This window comes from Microtus ochrogaster, chromosome 4 (assembly GCF_000317375.1).
Source record: "Microtus ochrogaster isolate Prairie Vole_2 chromosome 4, MicOch1.0, whole genome shotgun sequence".
Taxonomy (NCBI): Eukaryota; Metazoa; Chordata; class Mammalia; order Rodentia; family Cricetidae; genus Microtus; species Microtus ochrogaster.
In genome coordinates this window covers 55770367-55795427 of record NC_022011.1, presented here as the reverse complement: position 1 = coordinate 55795427, position 25061 = coordinate 55770367, and the positions used below count along the sequence as shown (strand labels likewise).

The following is a 25061-nucleotide window of genomic DNA, read 5'->3' as shown; positions in this document are numbered from 1 at the left end:
GGGAATGTCATTTAGGTGAATTTTTCTTTGATGAGCATGTAGTGTCCTTCCCTATCTGTTTTGATTTGTTTTGGTTTGAAGTTTATTTTGCTAAGTATTAAAAAGGCTACCTCAGTTGCTTCTTAGGTCCATTTTTATTAGAACATCTTTTTCCCAACTCTTTTGCTTAAGTTGTCTTGAGATGTGTTTCTTGGATTCAACAGATGGATGAATCCCATTATTACATGCATTCTGTTAGTCTGTGTCTTTTTAATGGGAAATTGAGACCTTTGATATTGAGAGATATCAATGTCTGATAATTTTTGTTCCTGTTAATTGCCTTTTCTCTTGTTGTTGTTGATCGGGTGATAGTGGTATTGATGATGATGATGATGTGTGCATTTATGTTTGCTTCTTTTCATTTTATTTAGCTAGTGTGAGATTATTCAGTCCCTGTGTTCATTGGTAACATGTAAGGTAACCTACTTAAGTTGAAATTTTCCAATGTTCTGGATGCAAGCTGGGTGGGATAGGAAGAAAGAGGCAGTCTAGTACCTTCTGTAGGCATGTATTTGCAGATAGATACTGGTTAAATTTCACTTTATCATGGGATATCTTCCTTTCTTTATCTATGGTAATTGAAAGTTTTGCTAGGTAGTTATAGTAGTGGCATCTGTGTTCTTTTAGAGTCTATAGTACATTTGTCCAGACCCTTTTGGTTTTTAGAGTCTCCATTGAGAAGTCAGGTATAATCCTGAAGGCCTGTTCTCATATGATACTTGATGTATTTTTTAACATTTTCTTCATATTGTATGTTTAGTATTTTGATTATTACGTGCTGAGGGAAATTTCTCTTCTGGGCCAATCTATTTGGCTTTCTATAAGCTTCTTATACCTTTATAGGCATCTCTTTCTTCAGGTTATGATAATTTTCTTCAATGGTCTTGTTGAAAATGTTTTCTTGGTCTTTGAGCTGGGATTCTTCTCCTTTTTCTAGTTCTATTGTTCCTAGATTTGGTCTTCTCATAGTATCCCAGATTTTCTGAATATTTTGTGTCAGGAGTTCTTTTAGATTTACCATCTTATTTGACCACTGTAACCATTTTTTATTGTATCTTTAACACCTGAGATTCTTCCTTCCATGTCTTGTATTCCGCTAATGAAGCTTACCTCTGTGGTTTCTGTTTGAATTTCTAAATTTTTCTTTCTAAAATTCTCTCAGTTTGGAATTTCTATTGATTCCCTTTTTATTTTTAATTTTTGAATAATTTTATTCATTTCCTTCCATTCTTTGTGTTTTCTTGTATTTCTTTAAGGGATTTATTTAATTTCCTCTTTAAGGACATCTATCATTTTCATACATGTTTTTAAGTTCTTTTTCTTGTACTTCAACCATGTTGGATTATCAGGGCCAGCTTTGTTAGGATGCCTGAGCTATGTAGAGACATATTGCCCTGACAGTTATTGTAGTAATAGGAGCAGAGGGGCTGCTTCCCCAGCACCCTGGCCGCCTGCTAGCTTATGCCTCGAAATAATTACACGGACACTGTATTCTTTTAAACACTGCTTGGCCCATTAACTCTAGCCCTTACAGGCTAATTCTCATATCCCGATCAACCCATCTCTAATAATCAGTGTAGCATCAGTCTTACCGGGAAAGATTCTAGCCTACATCCATCCTGGGTCTGAGTTTCATGCGTCTGCCTCAGAGAGCAGAGCTATTGCATCTGCCCGGGAAAGGGGAGCATGGCATCTCTTAATCCCAGGGTCGTGGGTTCGAGTCCCATGTTGGGCGCCAAAATGTAATGGCGTAAACAAATGCAGACAGATTGTAAAATTATATACAGCTTTAATGGAGAAATAGACTTACAGAACCACCGTTCCCGCGGAGACCAGGAAAGCAGAAGCAGCAGCTGGGAGCATGCTTGCCAAATTTATAGGCAAACATTAGCCCGAGGAGAACACGCCCCCTAAGGGGCGGGACTTATCCCTACAAGTTATTGTGCTTTTATGTTGGTGTTTATGCATCTGAGATTTGGATGAAGGTTTAGGTGTTGCTTTCTGGATTTGTTTTTTTTTTTTTGGTTTTTTTTTTTTTTGTGAGAGTGTTTTCTTTCTTGGTTTCTGTTTCCTCTCTGTATGTTCAAGTATGATGGTACTGTTGCCTCACAGGAAATTTTCTTTGGAATAGATGGTTGTTTCCACTGATGGTTCCTGGTAAAGTGTGTTTCTGGGTACTGAGAGTTGGCAGTTAGGAATGGGAATAGGCTAGGAGTTCAAAGGAAGAAGGCGGGCAGAAAGTTTGACCATAATCAGCTTATTTCTGTCTCCATGAAATGGGATCAGACAGAGAAAAGAGGTCACCTTTAGTGAAGGGTCTACTATAGTGTTGGGGATGAGACTGTGGGTTTGAACCCAGAGGGAGGGAGTGGTGAAGGTCTTCAGTTAGCTTGCCTTTTTCCATGGCCTGCTCAACTGGGGGGGGGGTTGTTTTTGTTTGTTTGTTTGTTCATATTTTATAAGGAATGCCTGCTGCTGCTGTTGAAGATTCGGATACTGGGGTGTGTTGGGGGAAGGTTGGAAGAGAAGGTCTTTGTGGTTCACTGGGCATGAAGGCAGACAGGAAAAAAAACCACAGAAGGTGTCCTGCTACAGAGCTGGAGGAAGACTGAGGAAATTGGGCCTGGAGGAGCAGAAAAAGAGGTGGAGATCTCCAGGTAGTCTAATCTTAATCCCTGTCAGAAGTGGCTTTAGGGTTAGCTGGTGGTACCTGATAGAGTTGGGACCAGGAATAAGCAATGAGTGTAGAGAGAAAGGATAGGAAGGAAATCCACAGTACATGAGGCTAGAAAAGGTAGTTTTAAAATCCACACTGTTTCTACTGGGAAAATTGAAATAAATTATATAAATGCACCATATTTGAGGAGAACACTATTTGCTATTGAGGAAGTCTATCATTCCCATCATTACTCTGCAGAAAATTGTTAATAAATGGATCTGTATTTGTTCCAAGGCAGAATAGCCTTTGCATTAAGAGAATAATTATGCATCTTGATGCCAGAGTAATACAGTTTCATAGCATCTAGAATAAACAGGAGACTAGGCTTCATCTTGTGTCTTGCCCTTTCAACAGAAGAGGAAAGAGTAACCACAAGAGCTCTCTACTTTTCGCAGTCAAGTTGTGCTTCTGGTTTCTCACATTTTGGCTTAGTCAAGTTGAGCTTCTTCAGTGTCAGACTGGCTTACAGCTATTAAGAGAGAAAGACTAGGTATTGCTAAGAAAGAAGCAAACAAAAACTGGATAGGGGGAAAAAGGCAATCTACAAAATAATTGCTTCACCTCTTAATGATTAAGTTGTGTCCATGATGTTGTGGGAGTAAAGCAATTAACAGTGGGATCATGGCTGCTAAAATAGCTTTTAAACTCCTTCAGAGACAGTGAGGGCAGCCAGCATTTGTTTCCTTATTTATATGAAAATTTAGCTGTATTTCATTTTATTTTCAATATTAAATCAACCAAAATCCTCCTAAGAAATTACTCTAGTGTTTAAAGTCATACACTTAAACACTACAACTATCTTCTCATAGATAATCACTGCTTCATGGGATTTCATCATAGAGACTTTAATTTTATGCTTTTTATATGCAAATTCTACAGATTAACATGCGCTTCAGTAATGGTTTGTTTTTTCATTAGCTTATTACCTCTACTATATTATGATTTTGTGTGAAATATTTGAAATAGTGTTTTTAAAATATGAATTTTATATGAAATAACCTAATAGTTTCTCTAGTTTTAATTTTAATATCCATTTAATGATCTAGGGGAATAGGTTATTTTTAGAGTGGATTGAAAGTTCTGACTCATGCTTTTGGGTGTGTTTATGTCTAAGTGTTAACATAAAAGCAATGTGTTTGTGTTTGGGCTTCTACACAATCCTTTAAATATTTTTCTATTTGGCCCTTTTTACTGATCCAAACAACAAATATATAAAAACTTGAAATCGTTTTTTATTGCCCCTTAGTATTTCATGGTCTTGATAAGCATTTCAAACCTTATATTAGTGTGCATAAGTGCATCTCCATCCCAGACTGCATTTGACTGTTCAGAAGGTACTTGTTTCCCAAACTGGTTGTATCAGTTTGCACTCCCACCAGCAATGGAGGAATGTCTTCCTTAAACCACATCCTCTGCAGCATAAGCCAGTTTCAGTGTTTTTGATCTTGGCCATTCTGACAAGCATAAGATGGAATCTCAGAGTTGTTTTGATTTACATTTTCCTGATGGCTAAGGATGTTGTTCATTTCCTTAGGTGTCTTTCCATCATTTAAGATTTATCTTTTGAAAGTCCTCTGTTTAGGTTTGTACCCCATTTTTATTAGATTATTTATTCTTTTGATATCAAGTTTCATGAGTGCTTTGCATGTTTTGGAAATCAGTCCTCTGTTCGTTGTGGGGTTGGTGAAGATTTTTTGCCATTCTGTAGGTTGCCCTATTGTCTTCTTGACTGTGTCCTTTGCTTCTCAGTTCCAGGAGGTCCCATTTATTAATGGTTTCTCTCATTTTCTGTGCTACTAGGGTTATATTTAGGAAATGTTCTTCTGTATCAATGTGTTCAAGTTTACTTCTCACTTTCTCTTCTTTAAGGTTTAATGTGGTTGGCTTTATGTTGAGGTCTTTGGTCCATTTGGGCCTGAGTTTTGTGAATGGTGATAGATATGGATTTATTTTCATTCTTCTACGTATTGATATCCAGTCATGCCAGCACCACTTATTGAATATGCTTTCTTTTTTCCATTTTATATTTATAACTTTTTTTCCAAAATCAGGTGTTCATAGGTGTGTGGATTGGAATTTCTCAGAAAATTAGGAAACAATCTACCTCAAGATTGAACAATACCACTTTGGGATATATACCCAAAGGAAACTCATTCATACCAAAAGGGCATGTGCTCAACTATGTTCATAGCAGCATTATTTGCAATAGCCTGAACCTGAAAACAACCTAGATGCCCCTCAACTGAAGAATGGATAAAGAAAATGTGGTACATTTACACAATGGAATATTACTCAGAAGTAAAAAATAATGATAGTTTGAAATTTGCAGGCAAAGAAATGGATCCAGAAAAAAAAAACATTTTGAGTGAGGTAACCCAGACGAGAAAGACAAATATCATATGTATTCACTCATAAGTGACTTTTAGACATAAAACAAACAAACAAAAAACAGCCTACAATTCACAATTCTAGAGAACCTAGACAGCAAAGAGGACTCTAAGGGAGACATACATGGATTTAAATAGGAAGAAAAAGACAAGATCTGAATAAATTGGAAGTATGGTGGGTCACGGAAGAGGGCAGAATGGAAGAGGGGAGGAAGGGAAGGGAATGAAGAAAAATGTATAATGCAATAAAACAATAAAAAGATACTTGTTTTGCTTTTAAACAAAGTATCAAACCTGTGTTTTGGAAGCATGTGAAGGTGAAGAGGAGAGAAGGGATGTAAAGGGAATACAGTAAGATAATGACCAGGCAAATCCACTAGACCTTGGCCTTCCATCAGTCACCAAGTCCTGGTGAAGAGGTGAATAGGCATTAGGGTGGGGAGGAGAAAGAGATGGAGGGAGGAGGGATGGAGAGAGGGAAGAGAGAGAAAGAGAGAGAGAGAGAAAGTGAGAGAGAGAGAAAAAAAGATAGATTTATGTTATAAAGTTTGTAACCCCCCCAAAATGTCCCAATATTCTTGGGAGAAATTTAAGCTCCCTGATGTATGAGCAGCTAAGGCTTTCTCCATCTATTTATAAGTAGGCTGAGGCCACAAATTTGCTGTGGGCTGGTATCTGTGATTGATAAAAATATCTGGAAAGAAAGTCTTAAACAAATGTCTCCATCCACAAAGGAATATTTAATAATAATGGTTAAACAAAGATCTAGAAAGAATGATATGTGACACATAAACTGCAAGAGACTTGATGATTGGGAAGCATCGTGCTATATAATTTTCAAAGCAGTGAACAATAAAAAAGCATTAAAAAAGCAATAAAAAGAATTCTCCAGATTGGACTCAAATTTTAAATAATTCACCATATTTCCAACCCTATATTCTCTTTCCTCTTTCCTCTGACAGTAAAGAAGACTTTAGCATACTTACCAAACCAAATGTGTGTGTATATGTGTGTAATTGCAATTCCTCTATGTTTTTTGTAGAGTTGCTAGTCTTCCAACTGCAAATGTTTAGTCGCAGCAGATTCACTTAAATATTGAGATAAATTCTACTATCAGTTGCTACATTTCCTCCAGGGCTCTTTATTTATTTATTTATTTATTAGATTTCCCAAATTGTATGTTTGGTTTAAATAGCTTCAGGGTAAAAAAAATACAGTAAAATTCCATTAGTTAAAAATATAATAACCAGCATCAGCATCATGGAAACACAAGCGTAAAACAGCATGAGCATGCACATAAACACACAGCCATAACTAGAGCACTCCCCTGAGACAGCCATAGCACAAAGACGAACTGTGCCAAGCCTCAGAGCTGAGGAAGCCAGAGCTCAGGGGAGTCACATTTGGAACTAATGTTAAAGCATTCCTTGTAGGCTCTTTCTGAGGGATGTTGCTCTCTACACAGAGGAAAATCAGCAACTTTTAACAGAACTGATTGTATTTGGCAAGAGAGTTAAGATGAATACAACTTCAAAACTTAAAAAAAAAAAATCCATCAAAAGAAAAGAACTCACAAATGTCTAAATAGGTACGGGCTCTTTTCAGGTTCTTTTAATGATGTAGGAAGAGGAAGCAGAGGGGGAATGAAAAACGCAAATGTTTGTGTGTATTTGTGTATATTAGAGCAAGTGGCTTCAGTATAAACCAGTGTTCAAGAAGAGGAAATAGATACGTAAATGTGTGCATCTTGATTCTACACACATACACACACACACACACAGAGAGAGAGAGAGAGAGAGAGAGAGAGAGAGAGAGAGAGAGAGAGAGAGAGAGAGAGAGACGTGGAATGTCTATGCAATCATGAGAATCAAACTGAATATTATTTTTATTATCCTGCTTTTCCTTCCAGCTTAAATCTAGCATTTAACATGATACAAATGGTTTGCTAGGTCTAGGACCTGCCTGCCTGTTTCTTTCTTGTCACTTCTCCCACACTCCACACAGTTTTTAAAAATCTACTAAATTTGCTATAAAACAAATGAATAAATCTTTGATCTCCACTAATGTAGGTCAGTGGTAGAATGATTATTAACATGTCAGAGTGTTTCAATATTTGTTACCTAAAGTGAGAGAGACCAAGGAATCTTCCCGTTCACTTCCTCTTCCCTCTGACTGATTATAAAATAGGATTCAGGACTCCTGCTTTGTTTCTGTCATAAGATAGGCTCACGTCAGAGCACCAAGGCTAGGCTGGTTTTATCTGTCCTCACAGCCCCTGCCATGAGTATTTATGATGTTGCTTGGCAACTGCACATTTATCTGGGTGTCCCCTACCCTGTGAAATGTTTCCCGAAGCAGAAGCCATGTCTGCTATTTGGATCTGGGCAGTCCAACAACTGGTGTTATCTGGACGCTGATTCAAGCTTCAGATTACCCATTTATCCAAAGAGTAGCCAGCAAAAATTGACAATGTGAACTGAATTATGTTATCATTACTTCAGTGTTTCAAAATCTCCAGGACTGATATAACTGAATTTATTTTACCATGGTTATTAATAAATGCCCACAAAATTCTGGCCCTAACCATCCAGATCTTATTTTACTCACTAGCTCCTATTCCTTTGTTTGTGTTTCAAATTAACTCTTGCTTTGAAATTTTTCCTATTACATTCTTTCTGCTTAGCAAGTTTTTCGCCTTAAAGTTTTCATAGCTTTCCCCCGTCATTTTAGATTTGGCTCCTATGACTCATTCTGTAACTAAACTCATATTTAGTGTTTTATAATCACGTCAGCATTTTCTGGTAATAAAGAGTGAAAGTTGCAATACATGTCCAGTTGATTAGCCTTTATTGTGATTGAGAATATATGGTCCAAATCTATGTGAGTAGGTTAGCTGACAAATTGTGATAAAGTATATTCCTTTTAGGAATGATGTGGACCTTCTAGAGTGTTGTATTTTTTTTTTTTTGATTTTTCTAGACAGGGTTTCTCCGCAGCTTTTGGTTCCTATCCTGCAAATAGCTCTTGTAGACCAGGCTGACCTCGAACTCACAGAGATCCACCTGCCTCTGCCTCCCAAGTGCTGGGATTAAAGGCATGCACCACCACCGCCCGGCGAGTCTTGTATTTTTTATTTCTTCTTGTTGGCTTAAATGAACACCAAAGAAATAGTTATCTCCAAATCTGCAATGGTTGGATAAAAAAGGCAATATTTAAAACTTCCAATTTAATACAAAGACTTTGTCCTTGTGTTTTGCCACATTATAATGGGTCTATGATGGTCCATCCTAACTTCAGTGACATTATTGGAATTCATTCTACCCCTCACATTGGTTACTTTCTTCATGAATATTTTTCTTGTTTATACAGTAATTTATTATATTTCTACATGCTTCCTTCTCTCCTCATACATAGGCCATGCTTATCACTACCCAGAATATCTGATTCTTTCTTTCTACATTTTTTGCTCGCTGACCACCAGCTAATGAAGTAGCCCTAGGAAGCTAAAGTGTCTGAAGCAATATAGAGTTTATAGAACTTTCATTAAAAGCTAAATTCTACCATGATATTATAGAAGAGTAAAATAAATGTTAAATTTTATTAGAAAAACAACTTAACTTTAGTAACTTAAATATAAAAAGGAAATGAATTTTCATATTCTTCTATATTTCTGTGTAAGCCTATTTCATTTTATTTTTGAGTCTCTTCATGATTAAAACCTTTCTAGTAGTTCAAAATGATATTGTGATAAAGAGGCCAGAGAAGTCACTGCTGTAGATGCTCTCTCTGACACTATCTACATGCCTTTTGGAAAATTAATAAACAATTCCATAATTTATTCACATATTTGTTTTTAACAAAGTAAAATGAATCAGATGAATGATTCATTTCCAGCTGAGTTTTATCCCGTCCCCATAGTTATTGTGCTGTATAGGGCAATGGGACTCTGTAAATGAGCATGGAAGACACAATGGATAACAATAAAACAGATGCTAAGAGAACTGGAAAGTACTGCCTTTCATTGTGAGTCAAAAGTGCTGAGTAGCTTATACGGGTTCAGGGGAGCATATGTAGCAATATAAAACATTGCATATAAGTTCAATTTCATAAACCGTAATAACTAATAATGAGGTTTCTGAATAGAAGATACAGTTTTAGCTTATTTTGGTGCTTTTGATTTTCAAGGAAATTCAGTCTCTTATAAAGACAAAGATATTAATACGTAAAGAGTATACAAAAAGGTAGTGGTAGCTGGGGGAATAATGTGACATGGACTGGGATTCTATGACACATGAAAGACATGTCAATGCATACTTAAGTCAACTGTTCTTACATGCCAGCTTGGCTCTCCATGATGCACTAAATTTACCATTCCAAGCTACATTCTAGTTTGTAAATGACTAGAATTAAGTTGTATGTAGTAGCCTTCAGATGCTGCAAATAGCCTACAGAGTTTAGACTTTTAATAACAAAACAGCAGGAAAAAAATCTATAGAGAAAATTACATTATCATTAAAATGTGGAGACTATAATTCTTACTCTGTACTAGCAACACTATATTCATTATTGTTATTATTATTATTATTATCTTGTATCTAGAAAATATTTTACTTATTGTGTCTGTTCCTTTGCTTTCAAATTATCAGTTGTTATTTTGCAAAGGTTTTCTTAGTTACAAAGTGCTTATTGTTTCTTTGGTTATTTATTTCTTGGTAATTTGAAAAAATTGCTCCAGAAATGTCAAAAATCAAGAAAAATCTTATCAGTAGGAGATTTTGTTTACATGACTTGGAGAAAGTACTTCAAAGACAGTACCTGAAGGCGTTAATTAAGACAACAGTAACACATCCACACAGTGTCTTTAGTCATTTATGTAAACCGTCAGGACCGTAAATATTATTTTCTCCTAATTTTCGTTTTAAAAGTGGATTTGAAATGCTTGAGCATTTCATAGCTGTTAGACTAAAATATATAATTTCTTTAGCATAATAATATTACCCAAAGAGAAAAAGATTAGGAGACAGAGACAGAGACCCACATTGGAGCACTGGACAGAAATCTCAAGGTCCAAATCAGGAGCAGAAGGAGAGGGAGCACGAGCAAGGAACTCAGGACCGCGAGGGGTGCACCCACACACGGAGACAATGGGGATGTTCTATTGGGGAACTCACCAAGGCTAGCTGGCCTGGGTCTGAAAAAGCATGGGATAAAACCGGACTCGCTGAACATAGCGGACAATGAGGACTACTGAGAACTCAAGAACAATGGCAATGGGTCTCTGATCCTACTGCACGTACTGGCTTTGTTGGAACCTAGGCAGCTTGGATGCTCACCTTACTAGACCTGAATGGAGGTGGGCGGTCCTTGGACTTCCCACAAGTCAGGGAACCCTGATTGCTCTTCAAGCTGATGAGGGAGAGGGACTTGATCGGGGAAGGGGGAGGGAAATGGGAGGCGGTGGCGGGGAGAAGGCAGAAATCCTTAATAAATAAAAATAAATAAATAAATAAAAGTTATCATTAAAAAAATGACAGTAAAATCACAATTTCTTTCCTATCTTGCCCCATTTTCCCCTTATTCATTTAAAATTAAGAAGTTCATTCTCCTGCCGGCTGCACTGGGAACGAATTTCAGTGCCTCCCAGATGGAAACTGCATCCCTGATCTCTGGCGCTGTGATGGCGAAAAGGACTGTGAAGATGGCAGTGACGAAAAAGGCTGCAATGGTACCATTCGACGGTGTGACCAGAAAACCAAGTTTTCCTGCAGGAGCACAGGTGAGCACAATTAACATCCCTGGAGCAGAACCTTTGGGCTCAGCCTCCATCCGTAGCTCCTTCTCGGAAAAGGATGTTTAGTTTTTAGTAGATAAGCTCACATCTTCTGTGGAGTAGTCGTGAAATATCTAACAGAAACATTCTAGATCCAACACCATCCTATCAATGTACTCTTTATGATCTCATGGAGGAAACTGAAGTGTTTAACTTGCTGAAATTTACAGACCCTGAAGAGTAGAATGTAATTCTGAGATCAATGTATTTAGGTTCAGAATCTGAAATGGAATCTCACGGTCAAAAGGGCATGTGCTAACCTACATAGTAATGCCGTAGATAAAATCCTCCCAAAATGAAAATGTCACTGGGAAGGGTAGGTAACACATGTTAATTTACATCTACTTTCCTAGATTTCATTGCCATTGCTTGGCTCCTGCTGTTTGCCATTTGAAACTGATTATTTTTAGTGTCATGGGCCATACTGTTATTTTCCATAAAGGTGTCTCTTATGACATTTCCACTTTTCCCTACTTACAGAGAGTTCTTCTTGAGATCTCACTTATTGATTTCTCTTTCTATGACTGATGATGAGATAATGTTAAGAAAAGAAATAATTCATTGTGTTGTTAGGAGGCCACTTGTTAGTTCTTGGCTGTTCAGCCCAAAATAATCACACAGAAACCATATTATTTAAATCACTGTTTGCCCATTAGTTCTAGCTTCTAATTGGTTAGCTCTTACATATTAATTTAACCCATTTCTCTTAATCTGTGTATCTCCATGTGGCTCTGGCTTACCAGCTAAAGTTCTGGCATCTGTGTGTAGAGGGACTACATGGCTTTTCTTCTGCTCACCTTCCTTCTCCCAGCATTCAGTTTAGTTTTCCCTGCCTAACTAAGTTCTACTTTGGTATAGGTCCAAAGCAATCCTTTATTAACCAGTGGTATTTACAGAATACAGAGGGAAATCCCACATCATCATTATCTTTTGTTTAACTGTGAAACTCAACCATTGAAAGAGTCTCTGATAGGTTTCATATTAGAGTCTCCTGTGGGTTTCACAGTACATTCTAAGTTACTCTACAATTTCCCTCTATAGTGCAATTGCCCAGGTAGTTTAACCATAGACTCTCAGCTCCCCACTCCTTTTCTATATTCCAAGCAGGTAAGGGGGTAGCACAGCTCTTTACAAATAGAGTGGGGAGATTGTGGCTGATGGCCATTTGAAGACATAGAGCCTTATGTCTCTTACCCAATCACACCACATTTGTGGCTGATGGCCATTTGAAGACATAGAACCTTATTTCTCTTACCCAAACACACCACATTTGTTAACCTCAAACAAAGAAATAAGAAGAAATACTTGTTTTTGTCATAGTGTATACAAATAGATCCCCCTATACTTCATTCCTATTGAAGATGATATGTTTCACAACTGGTAACTTTCCAAACAACATTTCTTCATACATTTTATTTTTAAGTTTTAGATAATTTGTTATATGAGTACTGTATTCATACCACCTCCATTCTCTTTCCAATCTCTCCTATGGTCCCAACCTCAACTATTTCAAATTTATGGCACCTCTTTTCTTTAATTGTCACTATTGTTAATTGTGTCTTTCTATGTGTATTACCTATATAACTACAACCTACTGTGTCTATTTACTATTGCTCATATATGATTTTGGATTGACTATTTGGTATTGGATAATCAGTGAGGGACTTTGGCCTAAATCTTTCCTTCTTTGAACTCATTAATTGCCTGTAGCACTTTATCTATGGACGGGGCATTGTGAGGTTTCTGCCATCTACACTGGAGTATCAAGTGGTTTTGTTTAGTCAGCCATTTTGTAAAGATGTCCTAAGTTCCATCCCATTTTATAAATATAAGACAATCTCTAACACACTTCCTTATCCTCTTGCTCTTTACAATCTTTTTGTTCATTCTTCCACAATGTTCCATTAGCTGTATGTATAGGAGTTGCATTCAAGATACATTAGGTAGTTCTCTGCAGTGTGACTAGTTGTGAATTGCTGTGAGGGACTCCATTTTTGCAAAAGCAGGTTTCTTTGATGAGGGTACAGAGCTATGCTCTTTTACTGTTACAAGCATAGGTATTTAGAATGAAATTATAAATTACACTGAGGTAGGAAAATGACAGTAGTATACTCCTCTAGGTTCCACAGCCTCTCTAGATAGAGGAACATGGCTACAATACTGAATTCTCTCCTGTTTAGGGGGTCTTAAATTAAATTAGAAAGTTATAGGATACCCCAAAGATATAGTGCCACTATTGCAAGTTGGGGAATGTCTTGTCCTGCTGGTCATTGTTGTAGATCACAGGTTCACACTATTGTAGGAGACTCAGCTAGATAGGACTATTGAATGCTTTCATTGATGGCAGCACACACCACCTTCTTTACTATAAGTGCTATTCCTTGAGGAAAATCAAGCTTGATTGCTTCAATCCTGTGTTTAAATATGTAGTGTTGTAAGCAATAGTGACTTACATTTAAATTCTTGTACCTAACCAATGGCACCAGCAAAAGTCTATCTTGTTTTGTGTCTACTATACACTTATCTGGACTGTCCAGTAGTATCCATTAACTAATACAACCAATTGTGCACTCCAAGTAGCTGATAGAGAGAATGTTAAATTTCCCCAACTCAAAATAATCATTAGGTTTTTAGTACTGAATATGTCACTTGCCATAATCTATGCATTATGAATTGGTTAAAAGTGAATGCTATATTCCCTAAATACACATAATTTTGTGTGTCTATTTAAAAAAAATGTTAATGATCTGTCAAAGAGCATCATCCAGTCCAGTGCTTGCCTTGTAAGTCTGAAAACCTTAGTTAGAATCCGGGAACCCATGGAAAAAATATGAGCATATTGGCACACACTTGCAGTCCAGCACTGAGGAGATAGAGATGGGCAGGTATTTGCAGTCTCCCCGTCTCATGTACTTGGTGAGTTACAGGTCACTGAGAGACAATGACTTTTTTTCAAAATTGGATTCAGGCTGATGAATGATATTCAAGGTTGTTTGACTTACAAACACACACACACACACACACACAATGCAAAGTTATTTTAAAAGGGCTAAATAGCAGTATAACTTTTTTAGCTATAAAGTCAGCAAAAATTGTTTTTAACTTACATGAACAAAAATACATGTAAAAAGATAAATAATAAATGAGACATCTAGGAAAACGTAATTGAACATTGCATTGCGCTGTGCCTGATACCCTAATGTAGAGGTCTGTCTGCAATAACCTCTTATAGACTGCTTCCTGTAGATATAATTTAATTAAAAATACAGGTATGAGGATGGTGGTTGAAAATTATCAAAAAACTGAATTTTTAGTGGTGCTTTTATGAGTTTTGGACTTTATCTTTAATATATTTATATTAAAGATATTTATAACCAATTTGTCCAAGAGCATCAAAATTTAATGTGTAAAGGCAGGGTTGTGAAAAAGACTGATGCCTCCTTTTGAAAAAACAGTGAGGGAGGTGATAACTTACTCACTCAGTGTCTGAAATGTAATCTGTCCCTTAGCTGCAACAGAACACAGTGTATTAATATTTGGAAGTCATAATACACAACTCCACATTAACATTTTCTGTATAGACTTTTATGAACATTAGTGACACTAAAATAAATCGTGTATATAAGCACTGATCTAAAGTATGCATACAGTTATTGGCTTCTGAATTATCTATTTATTTGCTTAAATTATTAGTTTTACAAATGATAAGAACACAATGAACTTGAAGATTCATGTTTATTTTCAGAGCTATCTCAAATGATGGTTTGGATATTTAAAAGTTTCTAAGGTAATAAATTTATGTGTGTTGATTATAATGGTCTTTTTTCTACACAAATCTTTAAAAATTAGCTTTTAAATGTATAATAAATAAGAGCTGCTAATTCTTATTAAGAACAATGTGAGATGAAACACTGAAATAAAATATAATACAACCATCAATATTTCAGAGGCTCTTATCTCAAAGGACCAGTGTCCTGTCACCTCTGATCTCTCAAACCTGGACCTATGAATAGTATTAATTCTATAAATATCAGATTGGGTGGGAAGGGAAAATCCAAATCTTCACGTGGAAAGCCATTCTTCAGATTGGAAACAGAAACTTAGATTTAAATCACAAAGTGATGTCAATATCCCCAAGTGAGAAAAGAATGTGAAATTGACTCTGCCTTCCCATTTTAAGGAGTTTACATTTTTTTAAATTTTAGTTTATTCATTCTCTATGATAATAAAAATATGCTAGTAATTATTTTTTTTTGAAAAAATTTCCTCCTCCTCCCGCCTCCCATTTCCCTCCCCCTCTTCCCACTCCTTTCCCCCTCTCCCCACTCCTTTCCCCCTTCTTCTCCAGTCCAAGAGCAGTCAGGGTTCCCTGCCCTGTGGGAAGTCCAAGGTCCTCCCCCCTCCATCCAGGTCTAGGAAGGTGAGCATCCAAACAGGCTAGGCTCCCTCAAAGCCAGTTCATGCAGTAGGATCAAAACCCAGTGTCAGTTTTAAAAAATTGCAAAATGATACATACATGTACAAAGATATTCAATGCAGTTTATTTGTTTTGCTTTGTTTTCCAGGTAAAAATATAGAAGCAATGGATTTCCCATCAGAAGGGAAACTACTAGATAATTGCAGTATAGTCATGTAGTGAATTATTGTTATTCACATAAGAGAAAAGGAAATGACAATTTTCTTAGTTACGGTTTCTATTGCTGTGAAGACACATTATGAACACAGCAATTCTTAGGAAAACATTTAATAGAGTATCTTACACTTCAGAGAGATTCAGTTCATTATCATCTTACTATCAAGGTGGCACATGGCAACATGCTGGGGAGATAACAGAGTACTTACACTTGAATTTACAGGCAACAGGATTGGTCTCTCTCACTGAGTGTGACTTGAGCAATCATGAGACTTCAAAGCTCACCCCAGCAGTGACATGCTTCCTCCAAGAAGACCACACCTACTCCAACAAGGTCAAGCCTCCTAATAGGGTCATTCCCAATTAGTTTATGGGGGCTAATGACATTCTAATTACCACAACAGGCACCCCTTGCTTGCTATTAAAAGCACAAAGAAGTGAGATGTGGGGTAAATATTGATATATTAAATGATGAAACATACCAACAATAATCTAGAATATCTCAGATACTGAGCCAGGTCAAGTTGAGTGCTTAATCATGTTGCATTTGCAAACTAGTGGAAGAAGACAATTCTCAGCTCTTACAAAGCTGGTGACAGACAAGACTCACTACTTGAAGTCACAAACTGGAAAGGTAATCTGCATACCTTTGAAAGAAAAACTGGTATCTACATATGTCTGTAGTTTTACACACACACACACACACACACACACACACTTATTTGTTTATAGCACTTGGTAGTCACAGACTGAGCTAATGACCTCACTGAAGTCAAGTGTTTTTTTAAAAAAAAATGGAAAAGACAAAGTCTTGGCAGTTCAAGGAACTTGACTTTGTTTTATAATTTGCAATAATAAAAATATAGCAATGTTTGGAAATAAAATTCTATAAATACATGCGTTACTGAATAGAGAATGCTGGAAATTGGGGCTTGTGTGAAGTAGAGGCAGTGACACATGAAGATAGATACACATGAACAGATGGAAAGAAGAACAAAGCTCTCATCTTGTAAAATCTGCAAACTATGGCTGTAAGGTATGAGGAAAGCTTTATCTATGTAAATGAGTCTATAAAATCAGACACCACAGAATATATTATTCATGATTAAATGAAGCTCCTGGAAACTCATGAACTCTAGATGGACAGTTGTGGAGCCTGCGTGGGACCAAACTAGGCTTTCTGCATGTGGGAGACAGTTGTGTAGCTTGGTCTACCTAGAGCCCCTGGCAGTGGGACCAGGATCTATCCCTGGTGCATTAACTAGCTTTCTGAAGCCCATTTGCTATGGTGGGATGCCATGCTCAGCCTGGATACAGAGGAAAGGGACTTGGTCCTACCCCAACTTAATGTTTCAGGCTTCATTAACTCCCCATGGGAGTCCTTACCCTTGGGAGGAGTTGATGGGAGGTGGGTCAGGGAGAATGTGAAGGGAGCAGGAGGAGAGGTGGCAGTGAGTACTGTGGCTGGAATGTAAAATAAAATTGAAACGAAAAGTTAATAATTGAGTTTAAATAACATCAAACTAAACCTTCAACAGACAAAAAGCAAGTCAAATTTAAAAATGAAGTAAAATAAATCTATTTGTGTTTTTAAAGTGAAAATAACATAGAAAATAATAGGCCTGAAATGAATAAAACAGACATGCACACAAACACACAGCTACATGAACACACACATACCTATATACACACATATAATCATGCATACTCACATTCAAATAAACACATGTTCAGATACATATGCACACACCCTTGACAAGCAAATTGATTGCTAATATGAAGACTGAATCATATTATAATTAATTAACAGAAACTAGGTAGCATAAACAACATCCATTTCAAGACAATTGGTTCTCTTTTGTTACCACACTACCAATCCATATATAGTGGGCTTCTTGATGTTTAGGAACTCCATCCTCATGATTTTATTACTTCCCCAAAGCCCCATTTCCAAAACTCATAAACTAGACACTAAAATTTCACTATTAATATTGCAGAAGCAGGAAATATTTATTTCATGGCACCCTTAATAAGAGAAATGAAATGCAAAATTTTAATGAAATAGCAATACAATTTGGCATTATTTAGGTGGTAATTCACAATTTCAGGTGTGTGTGTGTGTGTGTGTGTGTGTGTGTGTGTGTGTGTTGGGGGGTGCACACATGTGGCTCTGAGAATGAGTGTCTAAATGTGATTTTTTAAAAATCCATCCACAATATTATCTCAAGTAATTTATCATATAGATAAATGTTTATGCATTTGAAGAGAGAAATTAAATACATTATCTTTTCTTTTAAGAAAAACAAATAATACTTCTGATAGGTTTAAGACACTACATTTGCAAAGACCCATATGCCCTTTGGCAAGCTCATAAAAATAAAATGACCTTATGTTTCAAAGTCATCTTTCAAATTACAGAAAAAAAAACATGAAAATTTTCATAAAATATTCCTTTGCTATAATTTTAATTAGACTTTAGCATTAAATATTTTAAAAACATGTATGTGAAATTCTAAAGAGATTAGTATTGCACATTTCTAGAAAGCACACTTTTCAGTGTGTGTATGTGTATTTGCAATCATTCCCCTAGAAGATTCACGAAGTGCAAACTGAAAAGGATTCAAGCAGAAGGTAAGAGCACCATCCTTAGGCTGGAAAGGGCAAGGACTGGGTGGAATATAGAAGGAGAGAAAACACTGGTTAGTGTGTAAACATCCTCACTCTCCGTTTCTTGTCCACCTCTGAGAGGAGATGGGTAGTCTCTGCCACAGATCCTAGACTGTGTATGATTCTTCATTATAGAGCTACTTTCAATGCTGCCATGATGACAGACTGAAACCCCTAAGGACATGAGACAACATGCTTAATTACTCACTTTAACTTCTCCTCACAGGTATTTTGGGCTCAGCACTGAGAGAAGTAGCTACTATGATCCATTTTGAAACTCAAATACTTTGGATCTCACAAATCACAGTAAATGTATTTAAAGCTTTATAGTTAGTTAAGTAGGAATGACTATCCTGTAAAACTGCCATAATGAATTTAAAGATAGGTTGTTTTTTTATAGCAGCAAATTTGGGCAGAATAATGGAGTTCACATATCTTCTCTGTTACCTTCCTTTATCCGGCTTCGTTCACTATCAATATCCTGCAACGGAACAGTGCATTTAATATAATTAGTGAATACGCAGCAATGAATCACACGACACTAAGACTGTGTGTTCCAGCAGCCTTCAGCCTTTGCTGTTGGTATTGTATATTGGTGGGATTAGAAAGTTTATTATGTTTTGTCACGTTATCATGCAGACTTCTCAGTTCCCCGCTAGGTTGTCTTTATCATCCCCTTTGCCCTTGAACCTGTTGTTCCTCTTACTGTCTGACCTTTTCCAGAATGTCACACATCTGTCGCCACACAATGCAGTGACTTTTCATATTTGTTTCATTTCCTTACAAGTGTGACCTTACATTTCTTCCACGTCTTTCCATAGCTTATTCATTCCTTTCTTTTTGCTCTGGAAAACAATTCACTCTCTGGTTATATCAACATGTGTAATTTTTTAAGGGTGCTCACCTACTAACGAATATCTTAATTTTTCTAAGTTTTCACAACTGCTAATTAAATTGAAGCAAACATTTATTAAAACTTCATGTATGGGCTCTTATGAGGAGTTATAAGAGATTGCCGATTTGAAAATTAAGCTACCCTGAGGTCAGGCAGAAGTGCAAATATTGTACATCCCTTGAGGTGGAGGTCTTTAGTGAGAGACTCATAACTTATCAATGCCATCTCTGCATCCCCATGAATACCTGTTGAGAATGGTGAAGGATGTGACAATTAGCATAGGCCTTTTAAATGAGAAAAAAATGAAACATTATTTTTATAATTATTTATTTTTTATTTTTATCATTTCTTGAAGATTTAATAAAAAAACTTGTCACATTTTTGTCTCTCTCTTAGAGGGAATAAGGGCTATGGCAAAAGCACAATGTAGGTATCTTTTTTTTATGGTATTTTTTCTTGATTAACTGCCTTTGTAGCGGTTGTTATCAATTGATGTTAAGTCATACTCTTTCCCACTAGATTCCATTTCAAGACACAACATACATTTACCTGTCAGGTCTCAAAGTCAGGTTAAGATTTATGTATAAAGTGACCCTTCAGAAATGATGCATCCAAACCAGCTGATGAGCTTGCGGCTCACCTTAGCTGGCATCCAGCTCCGTGCTGACCAGGCATGCCCTAATAATCCATTGCTGGTTCCTCTGAATCACAAAGCCTTGTTCTTATCTGAGTCTGAATTGTTTTGTTTTCTGTCCTAGTACTAGATCAGCAAAGACAGTATGAAATGTGAGTTTAACATGGGGCTTTAGACCTGAAAGAACCTTCCTCTTCTATAATCACCCGATGGAATCATTTCATTTATTTCTCACACAAATAATGTAGGAGTTTTCATTGTCTATGTGCCACAAAAACTAATATACTTTTTCCATTTCCTTTTCATGAGCATTGTGCATTTGTTGTTTATTTTCCACTGTGAAAATTGTAAGTCTTTGGCTGTGTGTTTATTCTGTCTAGGGTTAACCTGGCCCTGCTTGTTTTGTGTGGTTTGTTGTTCTTTTAAGGACATTTACAAAGAGATTCTAAGATATAATGTAGAAAAGAAATATTATCATTTTTTCTTGTTTTTCATTTTATTCCTTCACACTAATTATCATCCCCTCCTTAAACACATGTTGTCCAACAATGAGAAAAAGCAATCCTTTAACTTCATTCTTCCCTGTCTTCCACCTTCTCTTGTGCTGTGTACCTCGGTGTCTTTAGTTCTGGGTATCCTTTCATGCCTTGCAAGTCACCAGAAGTAATCCTGCCAGTCATAGTGATCTCTCTTGAGACCAGCTTTATACTTCAGCAATTGAGTGACTTCAGAAGATTTAGCACACATCTGCTCCAGTCTCCTGACACACAAAATAAAAATGATAAAACTAACAATTTATCAAATGCACAGTGACTGGAATACAACCTGCCCAGAGCTTCTCTGTCTGTCACTGTTACAGCCTAACTAACCTTTTATTGCACTTCTTGACCACAGGTCAGTCGATCCCAATGTGTTTTCTCTTACTTTGCCCTTACTTTCCTATTCTTATGTCTCACTCTTAAGGTTCATTCATTCTACTCTCTGTACACCTGACCTGGGATTTACAGAACTCATTTTATTAATAACATTAAGTATACAATGTGTCCTGATTTAAGCCAAATCTATTAGTGAAGCATCAGTCAGTACTCACTTTCAATATTTTCAGTATTTATTGTTAAAAAGAATATTGAATATTTTAACAAACTTCAGTACTGATCATATGGTTTTCATTTGACTTTATTTACCATAGTGCAAGCTACTATTATTACAGCTCCACAAATGAATTTTAATACATTTAAATATAGTATGTTTTCTAAGTAGGTGACCTAGTATTTTTTATTTTAACACTTATTTAGACATCTATTGCAGTATCATGCTATCTTTTGTAAAATTATTATTGATCCCTGGGTACACATTAAAATTCATAGGACTCATTAACAACATACAATCCAGAAATGATAATTAACTAGAAAACATAAAAATAATCAGTAAAAAAGAAATAATTTGCAGCAAAAAATACCACCACAATAACTACAACAAAACACAATTACACAGGAAAAAATATACTTTGCCCAGTGTGTTTTCTACATGCTGACTTTAAAAGCTTGGGGGTAAGCAATCAGTTTTTTTCTTAAATCAGAAAAAAGAAAACATTTATACATATTCTATCGGTGTGTACCAAAGTTAGCAGAACTTTTAAGAATTTTTGTTATTGTTCTTTAATATGAGTTTGTATTAATTCGTTGAGATTTTCTTGCAAATGTATTTTGATCACATTCACCCCTTTCCTGCACCTGCTACCAGAGCTCCAAAACCCACCCCGTTTTCTTGTACTCTTTTTTTATGACCTAATAAATTCAGTTTGTGCTTCCCATAAGTAAGGGAGGGGGGGTCACCCTTTAGATGATGCTCAACCTTAAAGAGCTCATACTTTTAAAGGAAACAGATTCTCTCTCCCCTGTAAAGAGGCAACTGTTTACAGCTCTTCAGTGGGAGAGTTATTGAGACCTGATTCACTGCTAAAACGTTGTCTGGCTTGATCTTGTTCATGCTTTTATCAAGCAACAATAGCTACTGTGAGTTTCTAAGTTCAGTGGTCCTGTTATATCTAGAGGACTTTGCTTTCCCATGACCTCATTCCCTTATAATTTTTCTTCCCATTCTCCCTGCATGGGCCCTAAGCTTTGTGATGGGGTGATAGAGCTGTCTCAGTTCTGGCAGAGCCCTCTCTAATCACTTGTTCTCTGCCCATTGACCAGTTGTGAGTTTCTGCATTACCACCATCTACTACACACAAAGAAGATCCCTAATTAGGTCTGTGATCTTAAATATAGGTATAGAGTTATGTTGTGGGAGCTACGGGCTGTGTTCCTGCCGCCCCAGCTCCTGGTCGCCTGGCTAGCTTATGCCCCGAAATAACAACACACAAACTGTATTCTTTAAACACTGGTTGGCCCATTAACTCTAGCCCTTACAGGCTAATTCTCATATCCCAATCAACCCATCTCTAATAATCTGTGTAGCATCAGTCTTACCGGGAAAGATTCAGCATGTCTGACCTGGCAGCTTGCTTCAAGGAGTCTGCCCAGGAGAGGGGAGCAGGGCCTCTGAGCTCACTTCCTCTTCCTCCCAGCATTCTGTTCTGTTTACTCCACCCACCTATGTTTTAACCTATGAGGGCCAAGCAGTTTCTTTACTTTTTAACCAATGACCTTTTTCTATCAGAGTTATGACTTTACAGGATACTTTGGTGTTATTTCCAATTAGAAACCATGAGTTTTTGGTGAGATGTACACTACAAGAAATAAGTTTTCTCCTATGCAGTGAATCTTAAATTTAATCACAAAGCAGTTGGCTATATTAACGACATTCATGCCACTGTTGTTCACATAGACAATGTTCTTCCTACACCAATCATCGCTATAGTTCATAGGATTCACAGGTGAATAAACTCTTGATACCTTTCTTACTAGACCACATAGCACCTGTGGTACCATAAAGATTATTTAACAAGAAGGAGGCTTTGTAATCAGCACCAACCACCAACTTGATTTATCCATGTTTTGCAACAAGTGTATGGTATCTGGTGCGGGAGGTCTTTCTATGTGTTGCTTTTATTGGTTAATGAATAAAGAACTGGCTTAGCTTATAACATTGGAAGAGGAAGACAAAGTTGGAGAGATGCCATGGAGTCGAAAGAGTCAGACATGCTGAAACTTTGCTGAAGGTACTGCCATGTGGCAATATACAGATTAATAGAAAAGGGGCTAAATTGATATAAGAGTTAGACAATAAAAAGCTAGAGCTAATGGACCAAACAGTGATTTAATTAATACAGTTTCTGTGTGATTATTTCGGGTCTAAGCTAGGTGGGCTGCGAGGACGAACAAGTGGCTACTCCCCACAAAAGGTATCTTTAGCAATAATGTTCTTGTGATGTGGGCAATCAAGGACAGTAGCAATAGTTTATATTGTTTTAGAGGTCATTGGGACACATCTACTAACATGATAAAAGGCATCCCATTCCAGACATCCTATGGTATCTAAAAAGAGCATTATGCCCAGTTAATCCCATATCTAAAGATCCACCTGTGAGTGAGAATATGTAACATTTATATTTTTCAGCCTTGGATACCTCAGTCAATAAGTTTTCAGTTCTGATTATTTACCATCTCATTTCATAATTTCTTTTTTTTCTTTAGAGTCAAATAAAATGCCATTGACTATGGACGCCACATTTTCATTATATATTTATTGCTTGATAACCATTTTGGTTGTATCTAATACTTAGCTATTGTGAAGAGAGAAGCTATGGATACTGGGAAATAGTCTTTTGGGTGTATGCCCAGGTATGGTATAGTAGGGTCATATGGCTTATCTGTTTCTAGTTTTTTGAGGAGACTGCACACTGATTTCTTAGAGTCTGGCAGTTTACCCTCCCTGCAGCAGTTCATGGGGTTCCCCCATTCCCAGCATCCCATGCAGCATTTGTCACAAGTCATGTTTCTAATCTTAGACATTCTGACTGGGATATGGTGAACACCAGTTTAGATGTTTAGCCATTTTATTTTTTCTCGTGAGTACCTTCCACTCACTCCCATGACACAATTTTTGATATTGTTGTTTTCTCGTTGTTTAATTTTTTAACTTATTTGTATATTCTCTACACTAATCCACGGCTAGAGATATTGTACATGGTTTTCATTTTGTTTTTCTATTCTGTAGGCCACGTCTTCAACTAATTAGCATTTTCCTTGGGAGTACAGAAGTATTTCAGTTTCATGAGGTGCCACTGGTCAATTGTTGGTCCTGTTTTCTAGGTTATCAGAATTCTATATAAAATTCCTATAGACTAAAATGTATTTTCTTTTTTTTTTTCCACTAAGTTTCAGGTCTAAAACTGAGTATTATTTTGATTTTTTTGTTTGTTAGTTTTGTTTTGTTTGTTTTTGTTTTTTGTTTTTATTGACTTTTTGAGACAGGATTTCTCTGTATAACAACCCTAGTCCTGGAACTCTCTTTGTAGACCAGGTTTGTCCTTTAATTCACAGAGATCTGCCAGCCTCTGCCTCCCTAATGTTGGGATAAAAGGCATGTGTTACCACACTCGGCTCTTAATACTGATTTTTTTGTATGTTCTAAATTGACTTTTGTGCATTGTGAGCATGAATGATCAAGTTTCTTCACACATAGATGCCAAATTTTCTTAATGACACTTGTTCTTGCTTTTCTCCTGTTTGTTGTGCTTGATTTTGTGTCGTTAAAATTCAGGTGTCTGTAAGTGCATGGATGAATATCTGAGCCCCCAAACCTCTGCATCAATCAACATATCTGTTTTTGTGCTGAAACCATGCTACTTTGGCTACTTTGCTTCTAGAGAAACCTAAAATCAGGATGGGCATTTTCAAGTAGTGTTTTTTAGTGTTTAGAATTATGATGGCTATTTGTGACTGACACTCTCTTATGAAGCAACTTTCATAATCATTTCCGGATAAATAGATTTTAAAAAGTGTTGAGGTGCTAAGGTTACAAATATAAGTGAATTGTTACTTCCCCCAAAATAAAGCGTCTGCCTAAATTTCAGCTTGGATCAAAACTAATGGTGTTTGCCTAAATTTAGGACTGTAAAAGTAACCAACACACACAAAATATGTACTTTAAAGTCTATTTCTGAAGTTATTATATACTTTGAACTATTTACAGAATCCCTTTTTATTTGATAATTTAGGAGATAATTTGAAACTAAAGAAAACATTAATGCTCAGACTCTAAGAGCAGTTTTAAACTGGGAAGAATGTTCCGATGCTGTCACAAAAAA

At 36.6% G+C, this 25061-nt stretch overlaps 1 protein-coding gene across 1 annotated transcript in view; it reads left to right on the top strand.

The window, feature by feature from the left end:
• Lrp1b (LDL receptor related protein 1B) overlaps window positions 1–25061 on the top strand; it is a 1800012-nt gene that overhangs the window by 1154407 nt on the left and 620544 nt on the right. Inside the window, exon 21 of the mRNA XM_026778709.1 lies at window positions 10739–10921. Within this exon, the coding sequence (XP_026634510.1) occupies window positions 10739–10921 (183 nt within the window). The remainder of the gene's footprint in view (window positions 1–10738; window positions 10922–25061) is intronic.